This window comes from Pteropus medius, unplaced genomic scaffold, assembly GCF_902729225.1.
Source record: "Pteropus medius unplaced genomic scaffold, Ma_sr-lr_union100, whole genome shotgun sequence".
Lineage (NCBI taxonomy): Eukaryota > Metazoa > Chordata > Mammalia > Chiroptera > Pteropodidae > Pteropus > Pteropus medius.
In genome coordinates this window covers 663,743-685,326 of record NW_024348529.1, presented here as the reverse complement: position 1 = coordinate 685,326, position 21,584 = coordinate 663,743, and the positions used below count along the sequence as shown (strand labels likewise).

The window sequence follows — 21,584 nt, the reverse complement described above, 5'->3', positions numbered from 1 at the left end:
AAGAGAAACCACCAACTAGTCCCGAACGAACCCCGAGTCTGGAGGAGAGAGCCCGCTGTCGGTGGCCCCGAGGGCACGAAGCCCACGGCCCCTGCCAGCCGCCGCCCAGTCAGGGCGCACGCCTGCCCCCTGCGGGCACGACGGTGCGAGGCCGCGTGAGGGCTCGGCCAGGGCTCCTGGGTGCACAGAAGGGGTGGCCCCCAGGCTGGTCTGGGTCTCCCGTCACTGACTCGTGTCACAGAGCAAACGACTCGCCTTCCCGCAGCTCCGTTTCCTGTCCTGTGAACGCTGGCACCCACCGCCCACCACCACCGTGTCACCACTGACCGCCCGGACCAGCACCACGGCGCGGGACGCACAGTGGAACGTCTTACTTTCTGCGCAGTGGGGTCCTGCCCGGAAGCGACCGACCAGCTCAGCGTGACGGACATGTGCCTCCTCCACACGGGGTTCCTCTGCAGCACGACCGAGCCCGTGACCACGTCCCCCACGTGCACGGGGACGGGCTCGTCCATCATGAACAGCACCTGCTTCCAGTGGGTGGTGCTGAAAGACACGCCTGCTGTTACTGTCCCCGCCCGACTGCCCAGAGTCACACAGCCAGGCGAGGACACGGCCAGGCGAGGACACGGCTCCGGGACACGCTCCGGTTCCATACGGGGTGAGGGCGCCTGTCCCTGTCCCAAGGGCACATGGACAGACACAGGGTCCTGTATGGTGCCCATTCCCCTGCCCCTCAAAGGGTCAGCCTGGCTTCCACGTCCTGACACAGCGCATCCACCCCAAGGCACCCCACCCCTGTAAGCTGCTGACGCCCATGGTCTGGACGCTGCAGTTAAAAGAAGGGACATACGCTGACGAAACTGTGTCCAAAACCGTGGTAACTTCTGTGAAAGTGGGGGTGCATGTGAACAAGACAACTGCACCTTTTGGGGGACAACAGTAACACTTGGGCTCTGGCCCTCGACAGGCACCCCCGGCCCCCCAGCACGCAGTCACGCTGGTCCGCACCCGACTCCAAGCCACCCCCTCAGCTATCATGAGCGTCTCTTTCCCAGGGAGCCACCTGGCCCCCTCGGGCCTCAGGTGTGAACTACCCTGGTCCCCAAGGTGAGCACTCTGCCCGCTGCCCAGAGGGAGCACTGGCTACCGGCCCGGCCCTGCCAGCCACAAAGACGCTCTGGCCAAACAGCTGCTCAGCCTCTCTCCTGTCGCAGAATGACAGCCCGGGTTCTTTGGGCCCAAATGCCCCCCCGCCCCAGGGCCTCCCGCACTTACGCCTGATGTCCACATCCCAGGGGGACTTCTGGGCAGTCCCTGGAAGGCCGGGAAAGCCCCAAAAGGCGGCGGTGCCACCTGGGAGGCCTGAACCACAGCCCGTCCCACACGACACATGCATCTCAGGGGACGTCTGCCTCCCCCGGGAAGTCTGAGAGAAGACCTGACTTCTGTGACAGATGCGGCAGCAGCTGAGACCAAGCCCGCGGTCCTGACATCATCCCGCCTGGGCGGCCAAAGGCAGGCCTGGGACTGACTGCCACTATTCCAATCTGCTGGGCCGCCCGGCCCAGGTGACCTGGCCCGGGGACGGAGTGAATCACATTCCTGGAATTATGAACTTTCACCGAACTCTGTCGCCTTGCCTCGGCCGTGCCAACCAAGGACATACCCCTTGTAGCCTTGACACCAGAACACCTCACAGGGGTTAGAACGGCCCACGTCTCAACACTATGGCCCATCTCCTCCAGGCTTCGCCAAACCCAGGCGCTGAACCAGGCATTAGTCCGATACCCAGGCTGCCGAAAACTTGTTGATATAAACGCTCTCTCTCATCATCGTGGCAGAAAGATAGACTAGAGGTCCAGCAGGTGACACCGAGGCATACAGGAACCCCTGACGAGACTGTTTTCCGCCCGCTGGGCTCCCCCACCCCTGCAGGCACGCTGGCTCGGGCCTGTGCCCACGTCAGGAACACGCTCCTGGCACCATGCACCGGACACACCATCCGAGGGACAGAGAGCGTGCTGACCCTGGTCCTGAGCTCACACGCAGCAGACGATCGTGAAAGCCTGTCTGCCTAATTTCTGACTCCAAATTTGAGCAGAATACTTTCTCTTCTCTGTTCTTGCATAAATAGAAGCTCAAGGCTGGGTCTCTACAACGGAGAAACTAATGCCTCAAAAAATTTAGTTTGCCCTTCCTGGGATCGTCCTGAACCCACAGCGCCACCTCGGGGCAAGAGGCGGAAGTAGCAGAAAGAACTAAGAACTTTCAACAGTAGCTAAAAAAATTAGGAAAAAATTTAATTAGAAAAAGCTCGAATTCCATGACGAAATGAGATACAATTTGTTTGAATCTGAAAATGCTGATAATATTGAACATAAATCAAAAAAGAACTGAAGACGTTAAAGAGTTAACTCTAAAGAAAATAACGTAACGATATAAAAGACAAAATCTGAACGGAGCACAAGAAAGAAAAGCCTAGGAAGATCACTAGCCAAAGGGTCACCGCCCCGCTGACCGCTAACTGCCCCGTGCACGCCGCTCCCGTCAGTCTGAGAGGGAGCGTGCCTTCCTCACCTCCAGGTCAGCGATCTGCACGGTTCTCATGTCCAGCTGCAATATCGTGCACGGTTCAGACAGACAGTCTTCCGGCTTCAAAATGTGGTTGTATTTGGGCTTCGAGAAAAACTCCTTGATTGCTAAAGATCTGGGGACAGTCAAAGTCAGTGCTCAGAGTTGTCACCCGCATCTTGGGCTGACTCACGTGTAACAGCATGTGCTTCCTCCCTCCTGTAGGGGCAGGACTTCTAGAGCCCGGGCAGCAGCCCTGAGGGCTCAGCGCCAGGTCCTGGCCCCCACCCTCCCTGTGGGCAAGCAGCCGGGGTGACAGGAAGCCCGGCCTGAGGAACCAGGCCCACCCTTCTGTCTGCCTCATGGTGTCTGGACACTTGGAAACCAATGGTCTCCATTCGCCTACGAGACTCAAGCAGCAGCCTCCTGCCGTGCAGCCAAGTAAAAAGATCCTCCTGTTCCAAGACGGAAGGCGGCACCCGAGCCAACTCTCAGGAGAACCACAGCTGACCCCCGCCGGGCCCTCTGCACGCCACCCCCCACCACCGTCCCCAGCCCCCCATCCCCCCCCTGCTCATCCTGCACACCGGCCCCCCCCGCCCCCCACACCCTGCCGTGTCCAACATCCACTTCACAGGCTGAACCCTGGACTTGCCAGGAAGGGATCATTTGCCACAGAAATGTTTCAAAAATTAAGCACAGCAATAACTTCTGAAATGGCAAATAAAAGTAAATATTTCAAGAGTCCACTGTACGTGCGGATACCCTTATAAGAGATTTTGAAAATACACAAAAATCTAAAAAGACATTTATATCTCCCATGCTCCTGCCTTAGCATTTTCAGATATTTAGTCATTTTTCTCCCCCACAGACATGTTGACGTACATGTGTGCAAAACAGCAACCACCGTGTGTGGACGGCCTCAGACCGCCAGATTTACCACCTCTTAGCTCTAGGACCATTAGCTCGTCCTAAGAACACCTGGCTTTCCACACTCCACCGGATGGACACGTGGCAACGCAGCCTCCTTCCTATGGAGAGCCCCCCGCTCCCAGCATCTTGCGCATACACGACCACACCACGGCCTGTGGCGGATGCTTTGGAGCAGGAGGCTCTGACGGTAATGGGGCTGGACGCCTGGGCGCTGGCCCGTAGGGTCCCTGCACCCACAGCTCTGGGCACAAGATGCTCGTGCCTCTCCTGTCATACCTGTAGCTCATGCGGCACAGGCAGCTACCTTGGTCTGTGCTCATCAGGTGGGCAAAAATGGCATTCATTTTGATTTGCGTTTTAATTACTAATAATGTTGCAATTTTTTAAAAGACATTTATTGGTAATATTTGTGTGATATGCCTGTTCCTGGTACTTGGTTTACTGGTTCACTGGGACAGCCACCTTTTCCTGACTGACTCTAGTAACTCTAGTAACTGTCAGTAGTAACTTTGGCCAGGGCAGGGCCTCTTTCTTCCTGCCCAGGGTCTGACACATGGCCACGGGCTGCTGTAGCTGAGGCAGATGCTTAGAACAAAAAGGCCCACAGGCCTCTGTCGCACTGTGGACTCCCCTCCTGGACGTCTAGCAGGCATCCAGGCTCACCTGGTCCTTGCTACATGGACACAAGTTTCTCGCAGCTTCTGACAACTGGGGGCCCTTCCCTCATCTCCGGGGCTGATGCTGGCCTTTTCCTTGCACTGATGCAGAAGGGCAGCCTGCTCATGGCACCACCCTCAGAAGAGGCAACATCGAAAACCTGAAGGCCTTACCAGGAAATAGCTTTATGCTCAAACCTGAAGCTCAGCTGTACAAGTGTGTCACGTTAAAGACCCAGAATCACCTATTTTGGGGCATTGCTTTCTCTGCAAAATGTCAGGAATGACTTCACTGATGCATTCTCTGACCCCCACTGAAAATTTACAGCTCAGTGGGAACACGTATTTGTCACATGTTTACATAAGCTTCATCTTTAAACGTGACCTTATCTACACCATTGTATTTGGGAACATAAACTGCAAAAGACATTTCGATTCTCATCACATCTGTCATCTGTTTAAAGGCATCAGGGGCAAGCGCAACATTCTCAGGCGCCGGAGCTGGCTCAGCTCCGCGGCAAGTTCTACCAGAGCGACCGCCGTCTGCCTCAGAGACGCTGCGCCCCCCGCTGCGGGGGTCCCGCGAGGTGCCGCACGCCCGAGCGGCCACTCACTTGAGCGCGCTGAGGTTGAACTCGTAGGCATTGTCCCAGAAGAGGACTTTGCTGCGGTAGTCTTTGTCAGCGCTGCAGGGCACGAGGTGCAGAGCGGCCGTGGTCGGCCAGATGACCCCATCCTCCTTCAGCCACGCGTCCCGGGCGTACAGGATGGACTCGATCATGAACTCGAACTGCACGGGAGGGAGACACACACAGGGACCTGCGACAGGGCCCCAGAGCTGCGCCACACAGTCTGGGGCCTTTACAGGGTTCGCCCTCAGGAGAATCACCAGCCAACACGTCTCGGGGGATTTATCTTCGACCCATGCGTCGAGGGTCACCGCCGACCGCAGCCTGGCTCTAAGTCGCATCATCTCATGTCAGGATGCGGACCGGGGCGTGGCTGAAGGTCGGCAGGGATCTTCACTGCCGCCTCTGTCCCCGGGACTTGGTCGCCACGTCTTTAAGAGACCTGTGTTGCAGGGCGTGACTGTCAATGCAGTCAGTCTGGTCTGGGGTCGTCTCTGAACAGTCACGACCCTGTAAGCTGCCTGAAAGGACTTCTTAAAATCACGAAAGGTCAAGGTCAAAGCAGGAGTGCCTCAGAGATTCATGTGGTACTTACTTCGGAATAGCGGCTGAGGGCACCTCGCGTCCCTCAGAACGCCCCAGGACACAGGCGGCCGGTGTTGCTTACGATGAAAGACCGGGCTCTGTGTTTGAACCAGTGGGCGCCGGGAAATGGGGCGGGAGCCAGCAGCTGTTTTCCTTAAACAGCCTCAGACAAGGTTTACTACGCAAGTGACGTGTGTTCAGTATGGGAAAACAGGACACTCAGAAAAGCACAAACGAGCATAAAAACCACAAGTAAACCGAGAAGGAACCATGATCACTGCTCAGCAGTTTACCCTCAACGATTTTTCTTCAAACACACACGCATACACATGTGAAAAGTATGTAACTTTTAATTTTAATTTTAAAATTATTGTACAGTAAATCAACCCCTCTAACTTCCTCCTTTTTCTTCTTAAAACAATGTTCCTCTCCCCTGTTTGTTGGACTTGCCTGTGGCTTTGCTATCACTTGCTGGTCTTGCTGGTCCAGAGTTTCGATTATTTGCTGTTATTAAATAAACCTGTAACCGCTGGTAAAATAACTGACTTTCCTTTCTAAGGTCGGCAGCCCTTTTCCTCTAAGTCGCTGAAGTTACGTATGTGGAGAAGGAACCAGAGAAGGGAGCGTGGTGAACTCAGGGCCAGGCCGGTGCTTCGCCCTGCGCCTGCCGTGTGGTCAGTGGGGGGGTGGCGGAGTGTGCTTCCTCTCTGTCACCGGGAACTGAGGCTGGTCACCACCAAACGTAATTTTAAAAACAAAATCGCAGTAAGACTGCGATACTTTTTGTGCTTGTTTTTTTAACCCAACAGTCACCAATTTTTCTCTAAGTTTATTAAGAATGTGTCTAAAACATAATTTTTAATGGCAACAAATTATTCTTTAGGAACTGCCAGTTATTCCTACTTTTTCCAATTTCCTTCCATTTTAAATGGTGTTGCCATGAACGTTTTTTAGCATAATTTGTGTACCAATCTGATTATCTCCTTAGATAACTTCATTTAATAATTTTCAGTGCTTCTTGATACCTTCTACTCTATTTGCCTTCAAAAAGCTACACCAGCACATGCTGCCAAAGTAGGGGAGTGGGGAAGTCTCCCCAGAACCTCCACACGGGTGTCACCAGATGGCAGGTGGTCTCTCAGCCAGTGTCACGGCTCAGAAATACTGAAGCTACTTCTTGGATTATCGGTGACACTGAACACTGTTCACAGTCTGGCCTTCTGCCTTCTCATGCCCCCGGCCCACCTTCTTGGGTTGTTCGTCGTGTGCTTTCTTGTTGGGGCCTTTCTGAACTAAGGACATCAGCCTTTGTCACATAAGCTGCAATTCTTTACAGCTTCACTTACCTTCTAGCAATGCGTAGGTGGGTCATAGTTTATAGTGTCCTTATGGGCTTTGTTCTTACAAAGACCTCGTCCTAAATCAGATAAATTTTTTAGCAACTGTTTTACGTTTCTCTTTTTAAAACCGCATAACTCTGTAACCCACCTGGGACTTCTTTTAGCTGACGTGTGAAGGAGGACCTGACCACTTACTGCACAGTGACCGTCTCGGCAGCACCTCTGGACGATGAGGTGCCCCGGCCTCAATGACTGGACACCGCCCCTTACTATGAAGCGCGCGCACGTGCATTTGTTTCCGGACCGGCTCTTCGGTTCCATGATCTCTGTCTGATACTATACATCACAGCAGAGCGGGGAGGTGGACAGGAGACTGGGACCTGAGGTCTGAGGAGCCTGGAGCCCGGCTGAGGGTGCCAGGTGGCAAGCAGCACAGGAGGGGCGGCTGCAGGGGACGGCGGGCTGTGCACAGAAACGTGAGGCTGTGACGGCTCCCAAATTCTCAACCTCCCTATCTCCAGTCTCACCAACTCTGGGCCCCGTCAACAGACACCACAGGAACCCCCTGGCAGTGTGTACCCAAAGCAGCTGAGCTCCCCCACGCTCCGGGCTCCTCTCCTGAGCTTCTGTCCTCACTTCTGTCCTCACCCCTGTCCCGCACTGGGCAGGTCAGCACTGACAAGAGTGCCAAGTGATTTTCCTTGAACGTGACAGCCACACCTCTCCCCTGGGTGCCACGCTCAGGCCACGCCCCTCCCTGGGGTCCACCTGCACCTGCCAACTCCACTAGTTCATGACCAGTGCTGGCTGCCCCTCCCCACTGGGCGGCGCCAGCCAGCCCGACCAGCAGGTCCCAGGTCCCCACCCAGCCTCCTCTGCCTGAGGGACTGTGAACCCACCGGCGTGAGCCTAGCCATCCCTCCTGATGAGTGCAGGGAACCCACCCTGCGCTGTCGGCTCTGTCAGGTGCTCTCCGACCCTGACCCTACGGGTCTCACCACCTGCAGACCCAGTGGGGCCACCCATGCAGGACGTGCTCTCCACGCCACCCCTAAGAAGTCCCAGACCATGGCCACTGCCCAACACGCAGCACAGCCTAACCCAGCTTCTGCCGGCCTAGTGACCACCGGAACAGAGGGACACGAATTCCACGCTGCCCCGACCAGGTGCTGCCCCCTTCCCTCTCCCACTGTTGGCCCCTGCATGCTCCCCCTCAGGAGCAGACTCAGACCCTCGGCAGCCAGGCGCCGCCAGCTGCACAGGGCATACAGTAGGCCGGCTACCCGTGTCCCCACGGCCAAGAAGGGCTCACTGAGCACTGAGTGAACGGACACTGCTGTTCAGGAGACACAGGCCAACACACACCTTATGGATTAGCAGTGTACTTGGCCCCCTTTTTCCCATGGACCACCTTATGAGTCCACAGGTGTTATCAATAAGCCAAACTGTGACACGGATGTTGAGTCTGTTCACACAGTATCTTCAGCATTTCGACAGGGCCAATGGCCTGACATCATCTGCTATCACCTCCTGCGTCTCTGAGTCTATGAGAAGCCGAAGGCTTCCACCAGCACCTACTCGCTGCTCACTCAGACAGCGTCTGGGGAACACCGGCTGCATTGCCCTCGCTGTCACCCCAGCGTCACTGCTCTGGATCTTCAGAACTAAATTTTAGGTCGGGATGTTTCACTACATCTCAAGTCCCGAGCCGAGAGAGGGTCGAGCAGAGGGTCCCCAAGAGGTGCAGGCCTGCAGGCCTGGCTCCCTCCCACCTGTCGGCTGCCCCTGAGCTGTCGCTGAGCACGCAAGGCAGCATGCGGGGCGGGCCAGCGCGGAAGCAGGACGCTGCCCTCTCCCCCCCAGGCCGGGTCTCACGGGGGCCACGTGGGGGGCGGCTGGGGCAGGGGACACCCAGGCTAGGAGAAGAGACGAAGACTCGGCGGGCATCAAAACGGCAGCCTGGGGCAGGGAGCACTGGGTGTTCACAGACCCCAAAGACAGCAGGGTTTACGGAGCTGACTCACGAGGAAGTTCCTTGGGTATCTTATAAAGGCGTTTTTTTAATCAGTTAAAAATTCAAGACATTGAGCCAGTGTCCATATCACAAATCAGTTATGTAAATCTGACCCTAGGGAAAAAGTCAAAACTAACGGCGACCTGTGAGGGCTCCAGCGCCCAGCCGGCTGCCTGACGGCCCCGGCGCCGCTTACCAGCAGGCAGGTCCCCATCCACTCCGACACCAGCACGTCCACCTTCTCCGGCAGCACCACGTCCTCCACCTTCTGCTGGAACACGGTGATGACGTCGGCGAAACCATTCTGCACGACCAGCTGGCCCGTGTGCTGCGCCATCTCGCTGGCCTCCACTGCATACACCTGCATGTGGTGCAAGCACCGTCAGTGCCCAGCCTGGCACTGGACGGCACCTGTCATCACCCCGGCTGAGTCAGAACCAACACCGGAGAAAACGCCAACGGCAGGAACGGGGGGCAGTGCTGGCGGCGCCGGGGAGGGGAGCTGCCTCAAACGGACTCCACCTTCCACCTAAAGGCAGACAGGCCGCGGGTGCGCAGAGGCCTCTGCATCCACGTGGGAGCCCCCACCCAGGGCCTCCTGGGTAAGGCCAGGCCCAGCTCCCGCTCACACCGCCACACCCCCTTAACTGACAGCGGAGGGCCTCGGCACCCGACTGCGGACAGTGGCACTTTCAGGGTGTCAGTGGCTCCTGATATAATCTGAAGTCCATGTTCCCAATGGAGGGAACTGGGCACCTCATCCTGGTTCCAGCGGGATTGGATTCAGCGGTCTCTGCACTGCAGTGTCACCTGCCTGTGTCAGGGGCCGCATGGGGCTGCAACTGTGCGTAGCCCGGGCGTGCTGGAAAGGAAGTGAGGTTGTCCGGCTCCTGCCAGGCGGTCGCTGCTAGACACGTGGATGACACCTGGATGGTGACCTACGCGTGGACGTGTTTCTATATTTACCAGAAATGAATGTTTCACAAACACGCCCACCACGTGCATCGCTCAGACACCTTCCACCTGTTCCAGCCCGCTCGATGCTGCCTGTGGCTCATTCAACCCACGGCACGGCCTGGCCGCTCGGCCTGCAAGGACGCGCCAGCGCTTCGCCCGCTCGCTGCCTGGCACGTGGTCGGCGCTGAGAAGCGGCTCGGAAGCCGCTGCAGAGACTGCGCTGGGCACTCACCGCTTTGGGCTGCGCGTGATGCGCACAGAAGAGGCTGATGATGCCGGTCCCGCAGCCCACGTCCAGGATCACCTTGCCCCGGAGGGACTCTCTGTTCTGCAGGATCACGTGGTGGTACTTAGTTGTCCGTGGCTGGTCCGTCAGCATCTCCAGGTGGAGCTTCTGAAGGAAAAGCACGTGGGGACTCACCGCCTGTAGGCGGAGCTGTGCCGAGCTCTGGTTTAATCAGAGGCTGGGACCACACCTGGAAACACGCCCGCACTCAACACCGCGCAGACAGTGAAGGAATGAACTGGAAGGTTCTGGGATCCTTCCAGCTCAGCGGGACAACTCCGCACGAGCGGGTGAGGGAGAAGCAAGTGTGGGCCACGCGGGACACGATGCAGACGTCGCCCTGCTGACCATCGTTCCCGCCCGAGACGGGAGGAACTGCCACGTTCCTGACCAGACACAACTTGGCCGAGTGTCTGCCAAGGGAGGACACGGACAGGCCACCGGGAGAGATCCTAGGGGATGCACCTGGGGCCCCAACCCCACAGCCCTCTCCACACAGGGACCAAAAGCCACTCTGGCCCGTATCTGTCCCTCGTTTGCTCTCGGAGTGTAGGAACTATAGCTGCGGGGGGAGGTGACAACCCCACTGACCCTTGGAGGTTCAGCTCGAGGCCCCCAGACACATCCAGAGGGAAGAGAACATCTGACGCCCAAGGACGCGTCCCATGGGAACTCGGCCAATCCCCAGGGAGGCAGAGAAAGGCCCTTCCAGGTGGGTCGTGAAGCCACAGACACATCAGAGCCCTGGCTGCTGGTGAGGCTGTACCCACAGCCCATCCCCGGCACCCCACTCCCCAGGGCTCAAGCTGCAGAAAACCCGGGCCCCAGACACACAGCCAGGCCACGCAGACTGTGTTGGCACAAACAGGGGTCTGGACAGGCCTTCACAAGCCCAGCCTGGCTCCTCCCAAAGACACCGCTGACCGAAAAACAAAGGGTCAGACAGAAGGATACCGAGTGGCATTGAGATCCAGGCACCCACCTGTGAAGTCCCCGAGACAAGATCACAGCCAGGACAGGTGGGTGAGCCGACCTCAGGGAAGGGAGCGTGGGAAGGGATTAGCACTAGCAAAACACATGCAGAGCAGTGTCCCCAGGACAGAAGCCCAGCTCACAGTAACACAGGCACCCCTTCAGCAAAAGGGTGCAATTCTAAATATTTCTGTGCCTAACAAGTGCTTCGAAATACACAAAGCAAAAGGCAACAGGATGCAACAAGAAACAGACAGATTCACAACGATGGCAAGAGACTGCGGCACCTCTCAGCAGCTGACAGAAGCACACAGCCAGGACACAGCCTGGAACGGCACCGTCTACCAACCGAGCCACCTGATGTTTATGAACACGTCACCCAGCCGTCAGCAATAACAGCACACGAAAAACACCTCGGAATAGAGAACAAGAAATGACACGGCCCTGCACAATCAAAACCTTAAACTCTGAGACATAAAAACAAGGCTTAGGAAACGGCGGAGTCGGCGTGACATCACAAAGGTGTCACTTCCCCCTGAATTAATGCAAAAGCGATTACTATGCCAAACGGTCTGGCATGGAGGGGAGAGAACAAAACAAATGATGACAAAATTAGTTTCAAAAAAATAAATGGACAAGGCTAGCCACGAAAATGCTAAAAAATGGGAGGACTATTTTAACATTTGGGAGGCCTAGCTCTCCCAAAGGCTAAGAAGGATACAATGACGAAAAGCAATGAGGAACTGCAGAAGAAATTAACAGATCAACCAAGCAGAACAGAGGGTCCAGAAACAAACCCCAGAGACGTGGCCTGTGGTAACTGCATTTCCGCATCAGCAGGAAAGGCGGGCTCGGCGACCGCGGCATGTTTGTGGGGAAATTAAGTCAGACTCTCACTTTTTTCTTGCAAGTAAAATACTGATTTGAGTACTTCACTGTAAAACATGGAATCCCAAAAGTTCTAACGGAAAGTGTGGGTATTCACAATCTTGCAGTGCAGGTCTTCAAAAGTTAGGACTCAAAACCCAGAAGCCACACAGAAAAGAAAGATAAATCAGACCACTCAGAGGCAAGAAGTTCCAGGGAGGCAGTGGCAAGCGGTGTGACGTGTGTCCTGGCTAAACTGTCATTTAACATTTACATCGACAGAAATTTTTTTAAAGGTGCAAAACATATGAAAGTTTTCCAGAAAAGGAAGAAACACAAAAGGCCGATAACACATAAATGCCTGATCCCACTCTGGAAAGTGGAGATCAGATGCCGTGCTCCACCTTGGCTGGGACCTCTTCCGCAGCAAGGCGCCTCGGGGGACAGGGGCGCAGTCCCAGCAGTGCGGCGGGTGGGACCCAACGAGAAAGCCCACCCTGCACCCGCCCGGCGGGACACGGAGGGGCCACAAAGGCGTCAGATCAGCAGTGTCCACCAACATGGTCCTCTGAGTCGCCCCACACTGCGGCTGCTGTGAAGACGATCTCTGAACACACGCCCGTGAGCGGGGCGGGCGAGCGGCCGCTACGGAGACACCAGCGCAGTGAGGGGGCGCCCCGGATTACCCGTTGGCCCACCTGGCCCAGCCACCGGGGCGGCTCTGAGGCCGCCGCGGCCACTCCGTCCAGCGGCAGACCGGGCCCGGCGCGGAGCCGGCATGGGCAGCGTGCACCGTGGCCGCCCTGACCGAAAGGCCGCCATGCGCTGCGTCACCACGCACAACGTCGAGGTCCGTCTACTTTGGCATTTTTATTGTGAAATGTGACGTCTAAGGACCGGGCACTTTTTCAACAGGACCATGGCAGCCAGCTGCGCCTGCTCCCCGCCCGCCAGCCCTGCGCCCCCCACAAACACACGCGCGGCCTCGCACTTCACACACCTCGTCACTCAGGTTCCCTCGGGTGTCCTGCCCCTTTCCCTCCGCGCTGTGTCTGCAAAATCCATCTGGCAAGTACCTGTTTTTACCTCGTTTCAGAATGTACATGTGCTTGTTTGGACAACAGGATTATGGGTCCTTACACTGAAAAAACTAACAACTAGGTATTTAGAGGTATTATTACTGTTGGTTTACATAACTCCTTTTGTATTGTTTTTAGAGTAATATATATTAATTTTTAAAAAATACTGCGAATAGTTCACATTGCTCAGATGACATTTCTAAACCAGGAGCTAACTCACTACCGTCCAGGGGCCAAGCTAACCCACCACCAGCTTTCTACGGCCTGCAAGCTACGAATGACTTTACATTTTTAAGTGGTTTTTAAAAATCAAAAGAAGAGTATGTACAGCACAGAGAATACAGTCAGTAGTACTGTGGTAACTACGTGCAGTGCCAGGTGGGTGCCAGACTCCTCGGGGGACCACGTCGTAAATTACATAAGTATCTAGTCAGTATGCTATACACCTGAATATAAAATAATCCTGAATGTCACCTGTAATGGAAAAATACAAAGGAAACAAGAAGAACATGGCACACGAGAGTTATATGAAACTCCAATCTCGGCATCACAGGTGACGCTTCCTGAACAAGCTGTGCTGCTTCTTTGTGTCCAGCAGTGGATGGCACACAATGGCAGAGCTGAGTGGCCACAAGTCAGCCGTGTGGCCTGCTAAGCCCTGCTCTAAGCAACGAGCAGAAGCCCAGAGACTGAGTTTAAAAGTGAGAATCTAAAACCAGAGATGCGAATCCAGCCCCTGAGCAGCCCGTACCAGGGTCCCGTAGCTGCCGAAATACTCCTCGTCCTGCCATGTGTCCTCGGGGTCGCAGTCCTCCAGGTGCTTGCCCAGGTGGTTCGCGGGGATGTACCCGCAGCAGCCGGCACGCTCGCCCCACCACCAGTCGGCAGTTGTCTGTCTCAGGACGAGAATCTTCTCTCCTCTCAGAAAACTGAGCTGGAAGGAATGCACAGAAGGGAACATTCAAGGAAAATCTGTAGTTGTCCTTTCAACTGCAGCCTCGTGACAAACCCCCGACCGTGAGCCCAGTCACAGCAACTTCATGCCAGCCACCGGGTCAGGGCGATGCGCCCAGGGCTTGGAGGGCGGCTGGCTACGTGGGGGAAAGCACACCTTAACTGATTGTTTTTAAAGAAGCACCTTCTGGTGGCTCAGGACAGAATTTCTCCACAGCCTCTCCACCGACACTCAGATACGTGGTAGCTGACGCTAAGGAATCCTCTTACGAAGGAAAGAAAGCCACGTACAAGTGGATGTTTTTATTCTGCAACCTTATTTTTCATTAACCAGAACAAGTTCTCAGTCTAGGTTTCCAAGCAGACACTGGAGCGGTACTTCCTCCCCATTCCTCACCAGGGACCCTTCGCACCAGGCTTGGGGACAGAATTCCTCAGGCCGGAGGAGCAGGCGGGCCCCTCATGGCCTCACATGGCTCTATGAATCTGAATGCTCCTCACTTGGCCGTGCTAGGACTTCTGGAAAATTCCACCCACTGTCACTCAACACGCTGAATCCACACACACATCTGATGCGCACAGCTACCTGTGTCTCATCGGTGGCAGAATAGTCTGCGATGGCCACAAACTCCTCGGGGTGCACGGCCTCCTCACAGTGCTGCACGGCGGCTTCTCCCTCCTGCGCAGAGCAAGCACACGGGAGTGACCAGGGGCTCCCTTCCTGTCCCTCTCTGCCGTCTGTCTGTCTCCCTCTTGCTCCCTCCGTCTCTCCCCCCGTTTCTGTCTGTCTGTGTGTGTCTCTGTCACCCTCTCTGTCTCCCTCTGGCTCCCTCTCGCTCTCTCTGGCTCCAGGTTATCAGGGTGGTTTCAAATGAAGATTCAACGTGACCCACTTTTTATCCCACAAGCAGTCTGGGTCATCGACACTCGCAGAATCAAGGGGTCTTACCTACAGCCACCATTACTTTTTATCTCTAGTACAAAATGATTTGCATCCTCAAGAGACATCAAAGAAAGAAGATGAGGGCACTTTTAGTGACTGACCCCTAACCATCAGCATCGCTTCCTGAAAGTAACGCCCAGTCCCAGGGGAAAGAAAGCCCCGTCTTTGGGCTCTGGGTCCTCATCAGGCCCAAGGACAGAGCTGAGTGGGCCTCACGGAAGACCCAGGGGCGGAGCGGGGAACCTGGATCCCCGTGTGGCTTAACTGGGCCCCACTGCTGCTCAGGACCCAGGAGGGGGCCCTAGGCCTGGGAGCACGCACGCTTCCCATCTCTCACTCTTCATGAGAAGGGGTGTGCCTGGGGACATCGCCGGAGCTGGCAGACCTTCCAATCACGGTCTTGGCTCACCGGAGCAACCCAGTTCACTATACGCATTGCAAACAAACCTTCCTGAACATTAAGGCACTTCCTGTTCGCGTCGGAAACTGTGTGAAAGCACGAGAACACAGAGGAAAATGACCACCAGCTGCAGCCTCCCTCGCTGGTAGGAGATAATTTAACGATTAACATTTACACCCTTTCAGGCTTTTTTTCCTAAAGTGAATGCATAACACGTGCATCAGGGTGTTTATCAACGTCATACAGTTCTGCCCTCTGCCTCGTTTCCGCTACTAAATTCTGAACATTTTCCTTCGTTATTACACATACTTCTAATCACCACATTTTTAATACCTGATAGTATTCCATTCTATGAAGCAACAAAACTTACTTATCCAATCTTCTTGTTTTGGAGACTTAAACTGTATTCAGTTTTTAGTAGTATGACTTATGTGAAGATTAACTTTCCGAAATGTAAATCATTTTGTCTGATAATTTTCTTAGGATAAATTCTGAATGTCAAATTCACGGATCAAGACGATACACGCTTTGATGAATTCCGATATTGACACCAACGGCCCTCCAGACACGGGCTCCTGAGACTCCTCCGTGGGCGCAGGACTCCCCCGGGAGTGAACGCTGCACCCTCCCGCGCTCTAGGCGGCAGTGAGTGCACGTCACCCTGATCTCCGCCAGTGTGACAGGAGACACGACCTGCCTGCTGCTTCCACCTGACAGTGATTACCATGAGGCCACACGTGTTTTCTAAGCACTTATCGGTCACCTGCTTTATTTGGCTAATTGCCCCTGTATCCCCTGTCCACATGTTCCTGTCGTGGACGGTAACGTGAAGGCTCTTAGCACAGTACCACCTTCTTCAGAGCCTGTCCCCACCGCGCTCCACCCACACCACGCCCCTCACTGCGACCCCTAACCCTAATCGGTCACCTGGCGCACACCCTCCCACACTTCCTCCAAGCTCGCGTCACACACGTGGGCTTTTTCCTTGGACATAGTTTTCCGCAAAGGACACCACGAATCCTTAATTTTGCTTTTTCACTCACACAGGACCTTGTGGAAAACTGCCCGGCGGTCAGCACCCTGACTGGCTCTTCCCAGTGACGACGTGACCGCACAGCAGGAATCTCGCCTGCCTCTTCGGTCACCCTAGACCGAGGGGCTTTCTTTTGGTGTCCGGTTTTCTACCCCCTTAACCAGTGTTGCCATAAACATCTGTGCACATTCATCCTCATGTGATGACATTTTATTTCTGTGGCATAGACTGCACAGCTTTTATTCGAATATTTGTCAGATCCTTTCCATAAAATCTGTAACACATCACACTTCACCAGCCGCACGTGGAGGACCCTCTTCCTGAACACTCAGCAGCAACAGGCATTACCGCTGTCCTTAATTTTTTCCAAAGGGAGAGATGTACAGATCCTACAAAAGCCTTTTGACAGTATAAAGAAACAACAGTAATTTATTGTGAGATTTATAATATATAGAGAGAAGTACAACAGTTACAACAATAGCGCAAAAAATGGGGGCTGGAAATGGAACTAACTTGAGGGTTCTCCTATCGTGAAGTAGATAGGTTCAAGACTGGAATAGGTTAAGGATTCATACTGCAGTTTCTTGGATAACAACTAAAATAACATCAAAAAGAACAGCAAAAAAGCCAATAGAAGAGATAACACAGAATTACAGAAAATACTTTATTAATCCATAGAAGGCAAGAACGGAGGAAGGTACAAAGAATAAATGCGATACAAAGATAACGAACAGCAAGACGGCAGACGCAATCACATCAGTCAGCACGTTAAGTGTTAACAGACTAAGCACTCTGATTAAGGGGAAGAAATTATCTGACAGAAACAAAAAGGACACAGCTGTGGGCTCCTGGTAAGGGAAGCACTTGAAGTCTAAGGGACCAGGAGGGCTGAACACGGAGGCGAGCGTCCCGGTGAGTGCGGGGGGAAGCGCGAGCCGGGAGAAGGCTGGAGCGGCGACAGAGACAGAGGCGATCGATGGCAGGAAGTGCCAACAGGTAAAAAGAAAGGTTTTGTAAAAATAAAAGGGCCGATTAACCGAAAAAACAAAAACTACCCTAAACCTATGAGTCAAAAAAGATTCAAAATAGACAAAGCAAAAAATGACATATCTTAAAGGAAACAAAAAAGACAAATCCACAATCACAGCAGAGATTTTTAAAGCTTACCTCACTCACTAATTCAAAGAACAAATGAACGAAAAAATCAGAAAGGATATAGAGCTCCGAACAACAGTAAAGCCCAGGAGATTTCACTGACATTCACCCAGCAACTGCAGAATGTCTACTCTTTGCAAGTACACGTGAGCCATTCACTGAAGTAGCCCATTGACTAGACCATAAGCAGGCCTGAATACACTCCAAAGGATGGAAATTTTACAGAGTATGTTATATTTTCTGACCAAATATAATCAAACTAAAATTAAGTAACAAAAAGATAAGTCAAATTTCCCAATGTTTGGAAATAAAGCAACACGTTTCTGAAGAGCCCAGAAAATTTCTAATTTCCACTGTGATATATTAGAAAGTACTTAAACTGAATAATGAAAACCAATGTATTTAAATGTATGGGGTGCAGCTAATGCAGGGATTAGAGGAAAAGTTAAAGCTTTAAGACATACGTTACAGAAAAAAGGTTTAAAATCAGTGATCCCAGTTTCCATCTCAAGATGCTATAACAAGAGTAAATTAAACCCAAATAGAATTGAATAAAATAAAGATAAAAGCTGAAGTCAATAGATGAACAAGGAGAAAATCAACAAAGAAACAGGTTCTCTGAAAAGATAAAAACTAAGAAGACTGAACACAAGGAAAAAGAAATAAAACACAAACTGTGGAAATGAGGCCTCTCTTCTGTAATGGATGCTATTACCAGGATGAACACAAATATTGGAATAATATTTCAATATAAACTTAAACGACATTTCAATTGGACTCACAAGTGATCAGAAAACTAAAATAACAAGATACCATTTCTAATCTATCAGACTAAAATTGAAAAGTCCAATGCTCTCACGTGTCTGCCAGCACTGTGGGCTCCTAGCAGACCTACGAACTGGTAAGGCCGCTTGGAAGAACAACTGATCGCCATCTAGTAAAACTGCAGACATGTAGCCACTTCCAGCCTGTGATGCCATCACCGGGCACATGCCCTAGAGCACGTGTACACAAGGGGTTTCCTGCAACACCCATAGAAAGAGAAAAAACTGGAAACATGTCAAGTGTCCAACAAAGGGGAATAAATACAATGTGGTGTACACCTACTGTACACGGACCTATGTACCCATCGGTCATATAGGAACTCGTTGCCGAAGCACCCTTGAGGACTAGCTCTACACGCACATCAAGCACAAATTCCCCAATTTCCACTAGTGGAAACGGCAAGCCGCAGATGACACACAGAATGCGATGCCACTTAGGCAGATTCTGAAGACACCTACGTAAGGCATAAAAGTATAAAAAATGGTGCAGAAGCTCAAAGATCAATTCTTAATTCATGGTTGTGTTTGCTTCTGGAGAAAGAGGAAGAATGGGACTGGGGTTGGGGAAGAAACGTTATCTGTAAGTTTGTTTTATATACTGTGTGTGTTCTGAAGCAAACACGACAAAATGCTAACAAGATGAGACTTCTGTGTCACATGTACTTGATGTTTGCAGTAGTATTCTGTAAATGTTCTAATATTTTTTCTATTTCTCAGCAGAAAAATGAGACATCCACGGAATTGAAACATTTTGTGATTAATTTTAAGAAACAGATTAATAAAATGACCCAACTATAAATAAAATTCCTATATATAAAAACCCAAATGAAATTAGAATCATTAGAATGAAAGGAAAAATATGTTAAAATTAACATGACAGACGTAAAAATGTTTGATTTTTAAAGAACATTATTTGAGTATTCATTTGGTTTTTAATGTTATGTAATCAACATTCTTTGACTTTTAAAGTCACTTTTTTTTAACTGCTAACTTGAATGAAATTTTATATGTCCCAGGCAGAGAAGCAGTATGAATACACAAATCTTTTCTAATATGTGTGATCTCCTTTAACACATTATGCCACGGACTTTATTAAACAACTAAGAAAATGTGCTTGCTTCACCAGTCCAGGTACCAAGAACGGAATCCTAGACTCCTGGGAAATTCTTACAATGCACAATTGAGAACGTCACCTGTGACCGCTTCCCATATTTAAGCATCACGGGGCTGGTGGCCACTTTCACGAGTACAAGGAATGCGCCATCGCTCTGGGCTGAGCTCAGCTCTCAGTAGTGTTCACAGTCCTTAAGATCTGGTTCCTACACGCCAGAACAGAACTTACCTGAGGTTCGCTTCCGGGGCAGTCACCTGACGTTGCCATAGTTCTCTTAGGAGCTGCCGCATAGCTGCCACTTTTAACGCTGCATTTTCCTCTCTGTTTCTACTTTAAAAGAGAGAAAGAGAAAATGCGTCATTATATTGCATAATAATAAAGTTCACATCACTTCTAAGGTCCTTGATAAAGGTTCTCTACCAAATGGAAGTAGAACATGTATATATAAAGGATGCAATAGAAATAAAATTTATAACCACAATTCTTTACAAAAAAAATTGAAAGCATTTAAAATTTATCACCTTCAAAGAAGTGTGTTTCCTTCACTAATCTGCAAGGTGTTAATATTATTCATTGGCCGAAACCTGTTAGTTAGCTTCTGTCAGATCACTGGGTTGATTTAAAACAGCAAATAGATGTAAAATCTTTCCTTGGGCTCCTGCTAGCTTTCATTCCACTTAAACACTTTAAACTTTCCTACTTGGGGCTTTAAAGTGTTTCCACTAACAGGAACCAAGGTCTGCATATTACAGAGGTTTTCCTTCTCCTTCTCAATTCTTAACATTCCAGTGACAGCATAATCCATACTATGCTCTAAGATGAACTTTAATTACATAGCAATTGTGTTTAACATGCGTGCTTCACTTATCAATCAAGACTTATTTCTGCGACATCTGTAATTACAAATACTAAGATGCACAAGTAGCATTTTCTTTGGAAAAGAGTGCATTGGGACTAGGGTGGGACAAGGCCTGAGTGGGGCCGATAATAAGGTCAGATGGGGGGCTGATGGTGGCAGCGGTCGATGGGCGGGGTCAGGGTGGGGCCGGGTTGATGGTGGAGCGGGTCATGATGGGGCGGGGTCAGGGTGGGAGGGGCCAACAGTGGTGCGGCAAGATGGCGGGGTGGGTCGCAGGCGGGTGGGCGTCGATGGTGGGGCGAGGTCCGGCGGGCAAGAGTGGGGCCCAGTCGGTGGCGGATAGAGGCGGGCCTACTTCAATGTTGGGGTGGGGTCACCGAGCGGGCGGGATCCGCGAAGGGACGCAAGCCCGCTGGGCATTCCACAGGATCAGAGGGCAGGCCAACAGGCAGGATGAAGTGAGCGGGCAGCGAAGAGGGCGGGCGGAGGCAGGAGGAGTCAGCAGCAAGGCGCCAGTGTTCGGTTCAGGGCGGGTGGGGGTCCAGCCCGGATGACAGCGGGGCGCGGACGGAAGGGAAATGGGCGTGTCACCGGGAAGAGCGTGGCTCGGGAAAAGGGCGTTGCGGTGTGGGCGTGGCTGCGGGATGCGGCGGGTCGAGAGCTCGCGGTCGTCCGCGAGACCGCGGGACAGGCGGGGACGACGTCGGGGGGTCCTGGAAAAGGGGCGGAGGCCTCGGTTCGCCCGCTGACGCACATGCCGGGCGAGAACCTCTCGCCAGGCATATCCCGCCTACGGGCGGCCCCGCAGTCCTAGCCGCCCAGCGGAAACCTACCTCAGCCGCGTTTCTCCGCCGAGCTCTCGTCCACACCGCCAGCGCGGAGGGGCGGACGGTGCCCAGCGGGAGCCAGAGCCGCCGCCCTCGGCCCGCGCAGGCGCGCTGCGCGCAGGCGGCTCGCCGCGCAGGCTCCGCCCCGGCCCGGCGCCCCGCGCATGCGCAGTCCCCACGCGCCCGGCCGCCGGAGACGCGAAGCCGCGGGCCTCGGCGCTCGCAGGCGCGCCCCGCTCCGGCGCGCCCCGTTCAGGCGCGGCTCGAGGAGGCGCGGTCCCGGGCCGGGGGCGCACTCAGGTGTCGCGCTTCCCGCCGGCGTCTGGGCGCGGCCGGCGGACTGGCGCTGGGGCTGACGCGCGACCCGGAGAGGGGAGCGCGGCCCGGGGACCAGAAACCCTCCGTGGGTGACAGGGTGGCCGTGGTGGAGCAGGGCCCCCTTCTCGTGCTCTCAGTTACCTCACCGCCTGCGCCGTTAACTGTGAACCGTTTGTCATTCTTTCCACTTGATAAATGGAAAGAAACATCACGTTTATATTTCACCAAGAGGGCGTTTGGGATGACAAGGGAAATGGGTGACGTC

The 21,584-nt window shown here is 53.2% G+C and overlaps 1 protein-coding gene across 3 annotated transcripts; it reads right to left on the bottom strand.

The window, feature by feature from the left end:
* Window positions 1-2,535: 2,535 nt before the first annotated feature.
* PRMT2 (protein arginine methyltransferase 2) lies at window positions 2,536-21,145 on the bottom strand. 3 transcript variants are annotated; one of them, XM_039879795.1, is made up of 8 exons: window positions 21,008-21,145; window positions 19,544-19,645; window positions 14,433-14,525; window positions 13,644-13,826; window positions 9,921-10,082; window positions 8,928-9,092; window positions 4,778-4,953; window positions 2,536-2,710 (listed from the first exon to the last, which is right to left on the bottom strand). In XM_039879795.1, the coding sequence occupies exons 2-8, from the start codon at window positions 19,580-19,582 to the stop codon at window positions 2,551-2,553; spliced, it is 978 nt and encodes a 325-aa protein (XP_039735729.1). In that variant the 5' UTR covers window positions 19,583-19,645; window positions 21,008-21,145; the 3' UTR covers window positions 2,536-2,550. The 3 variants fall into 3 exon arrangements, with proteins under 3 accessions (XP_039735729.1, XP_039735731.1, XP_039735730.1); XM_039879797.1 differs by having other exon boundaries at window positions 9,921-10,079; XM_039879796.1 differs by having other exon boundaries at window positions 19,544-19,642.
* Between the last annotated feature and the right edge of the window lie 439 nt (window positions 21,146-21,584).

Bases quoted from the DNA above. Each gene is read 5' to 3' on its own strand.
- PRMT2 (XM_039879795.1), bottom strand. From the start codon at position 19,582: ATGGCAACGTCAGGTGACTGCCCCGGAAGCGAACCTCAG. The intron at 14,526-19,543 runs GTAAGTTCTGTT...TGCTCTGCGCAG, and splicing joins GCCCCGGAAGCGAACCTCAG to GAGGGAGAAGCCGCCGTGCA. The intron at 13,827-14,432 runs GTAGCTGTGCGC...CATTCCTTCCAG, and splicing joins CTGCCACCGATGAGACACAG to CTCAGTTTTCTGAGAGGAGA.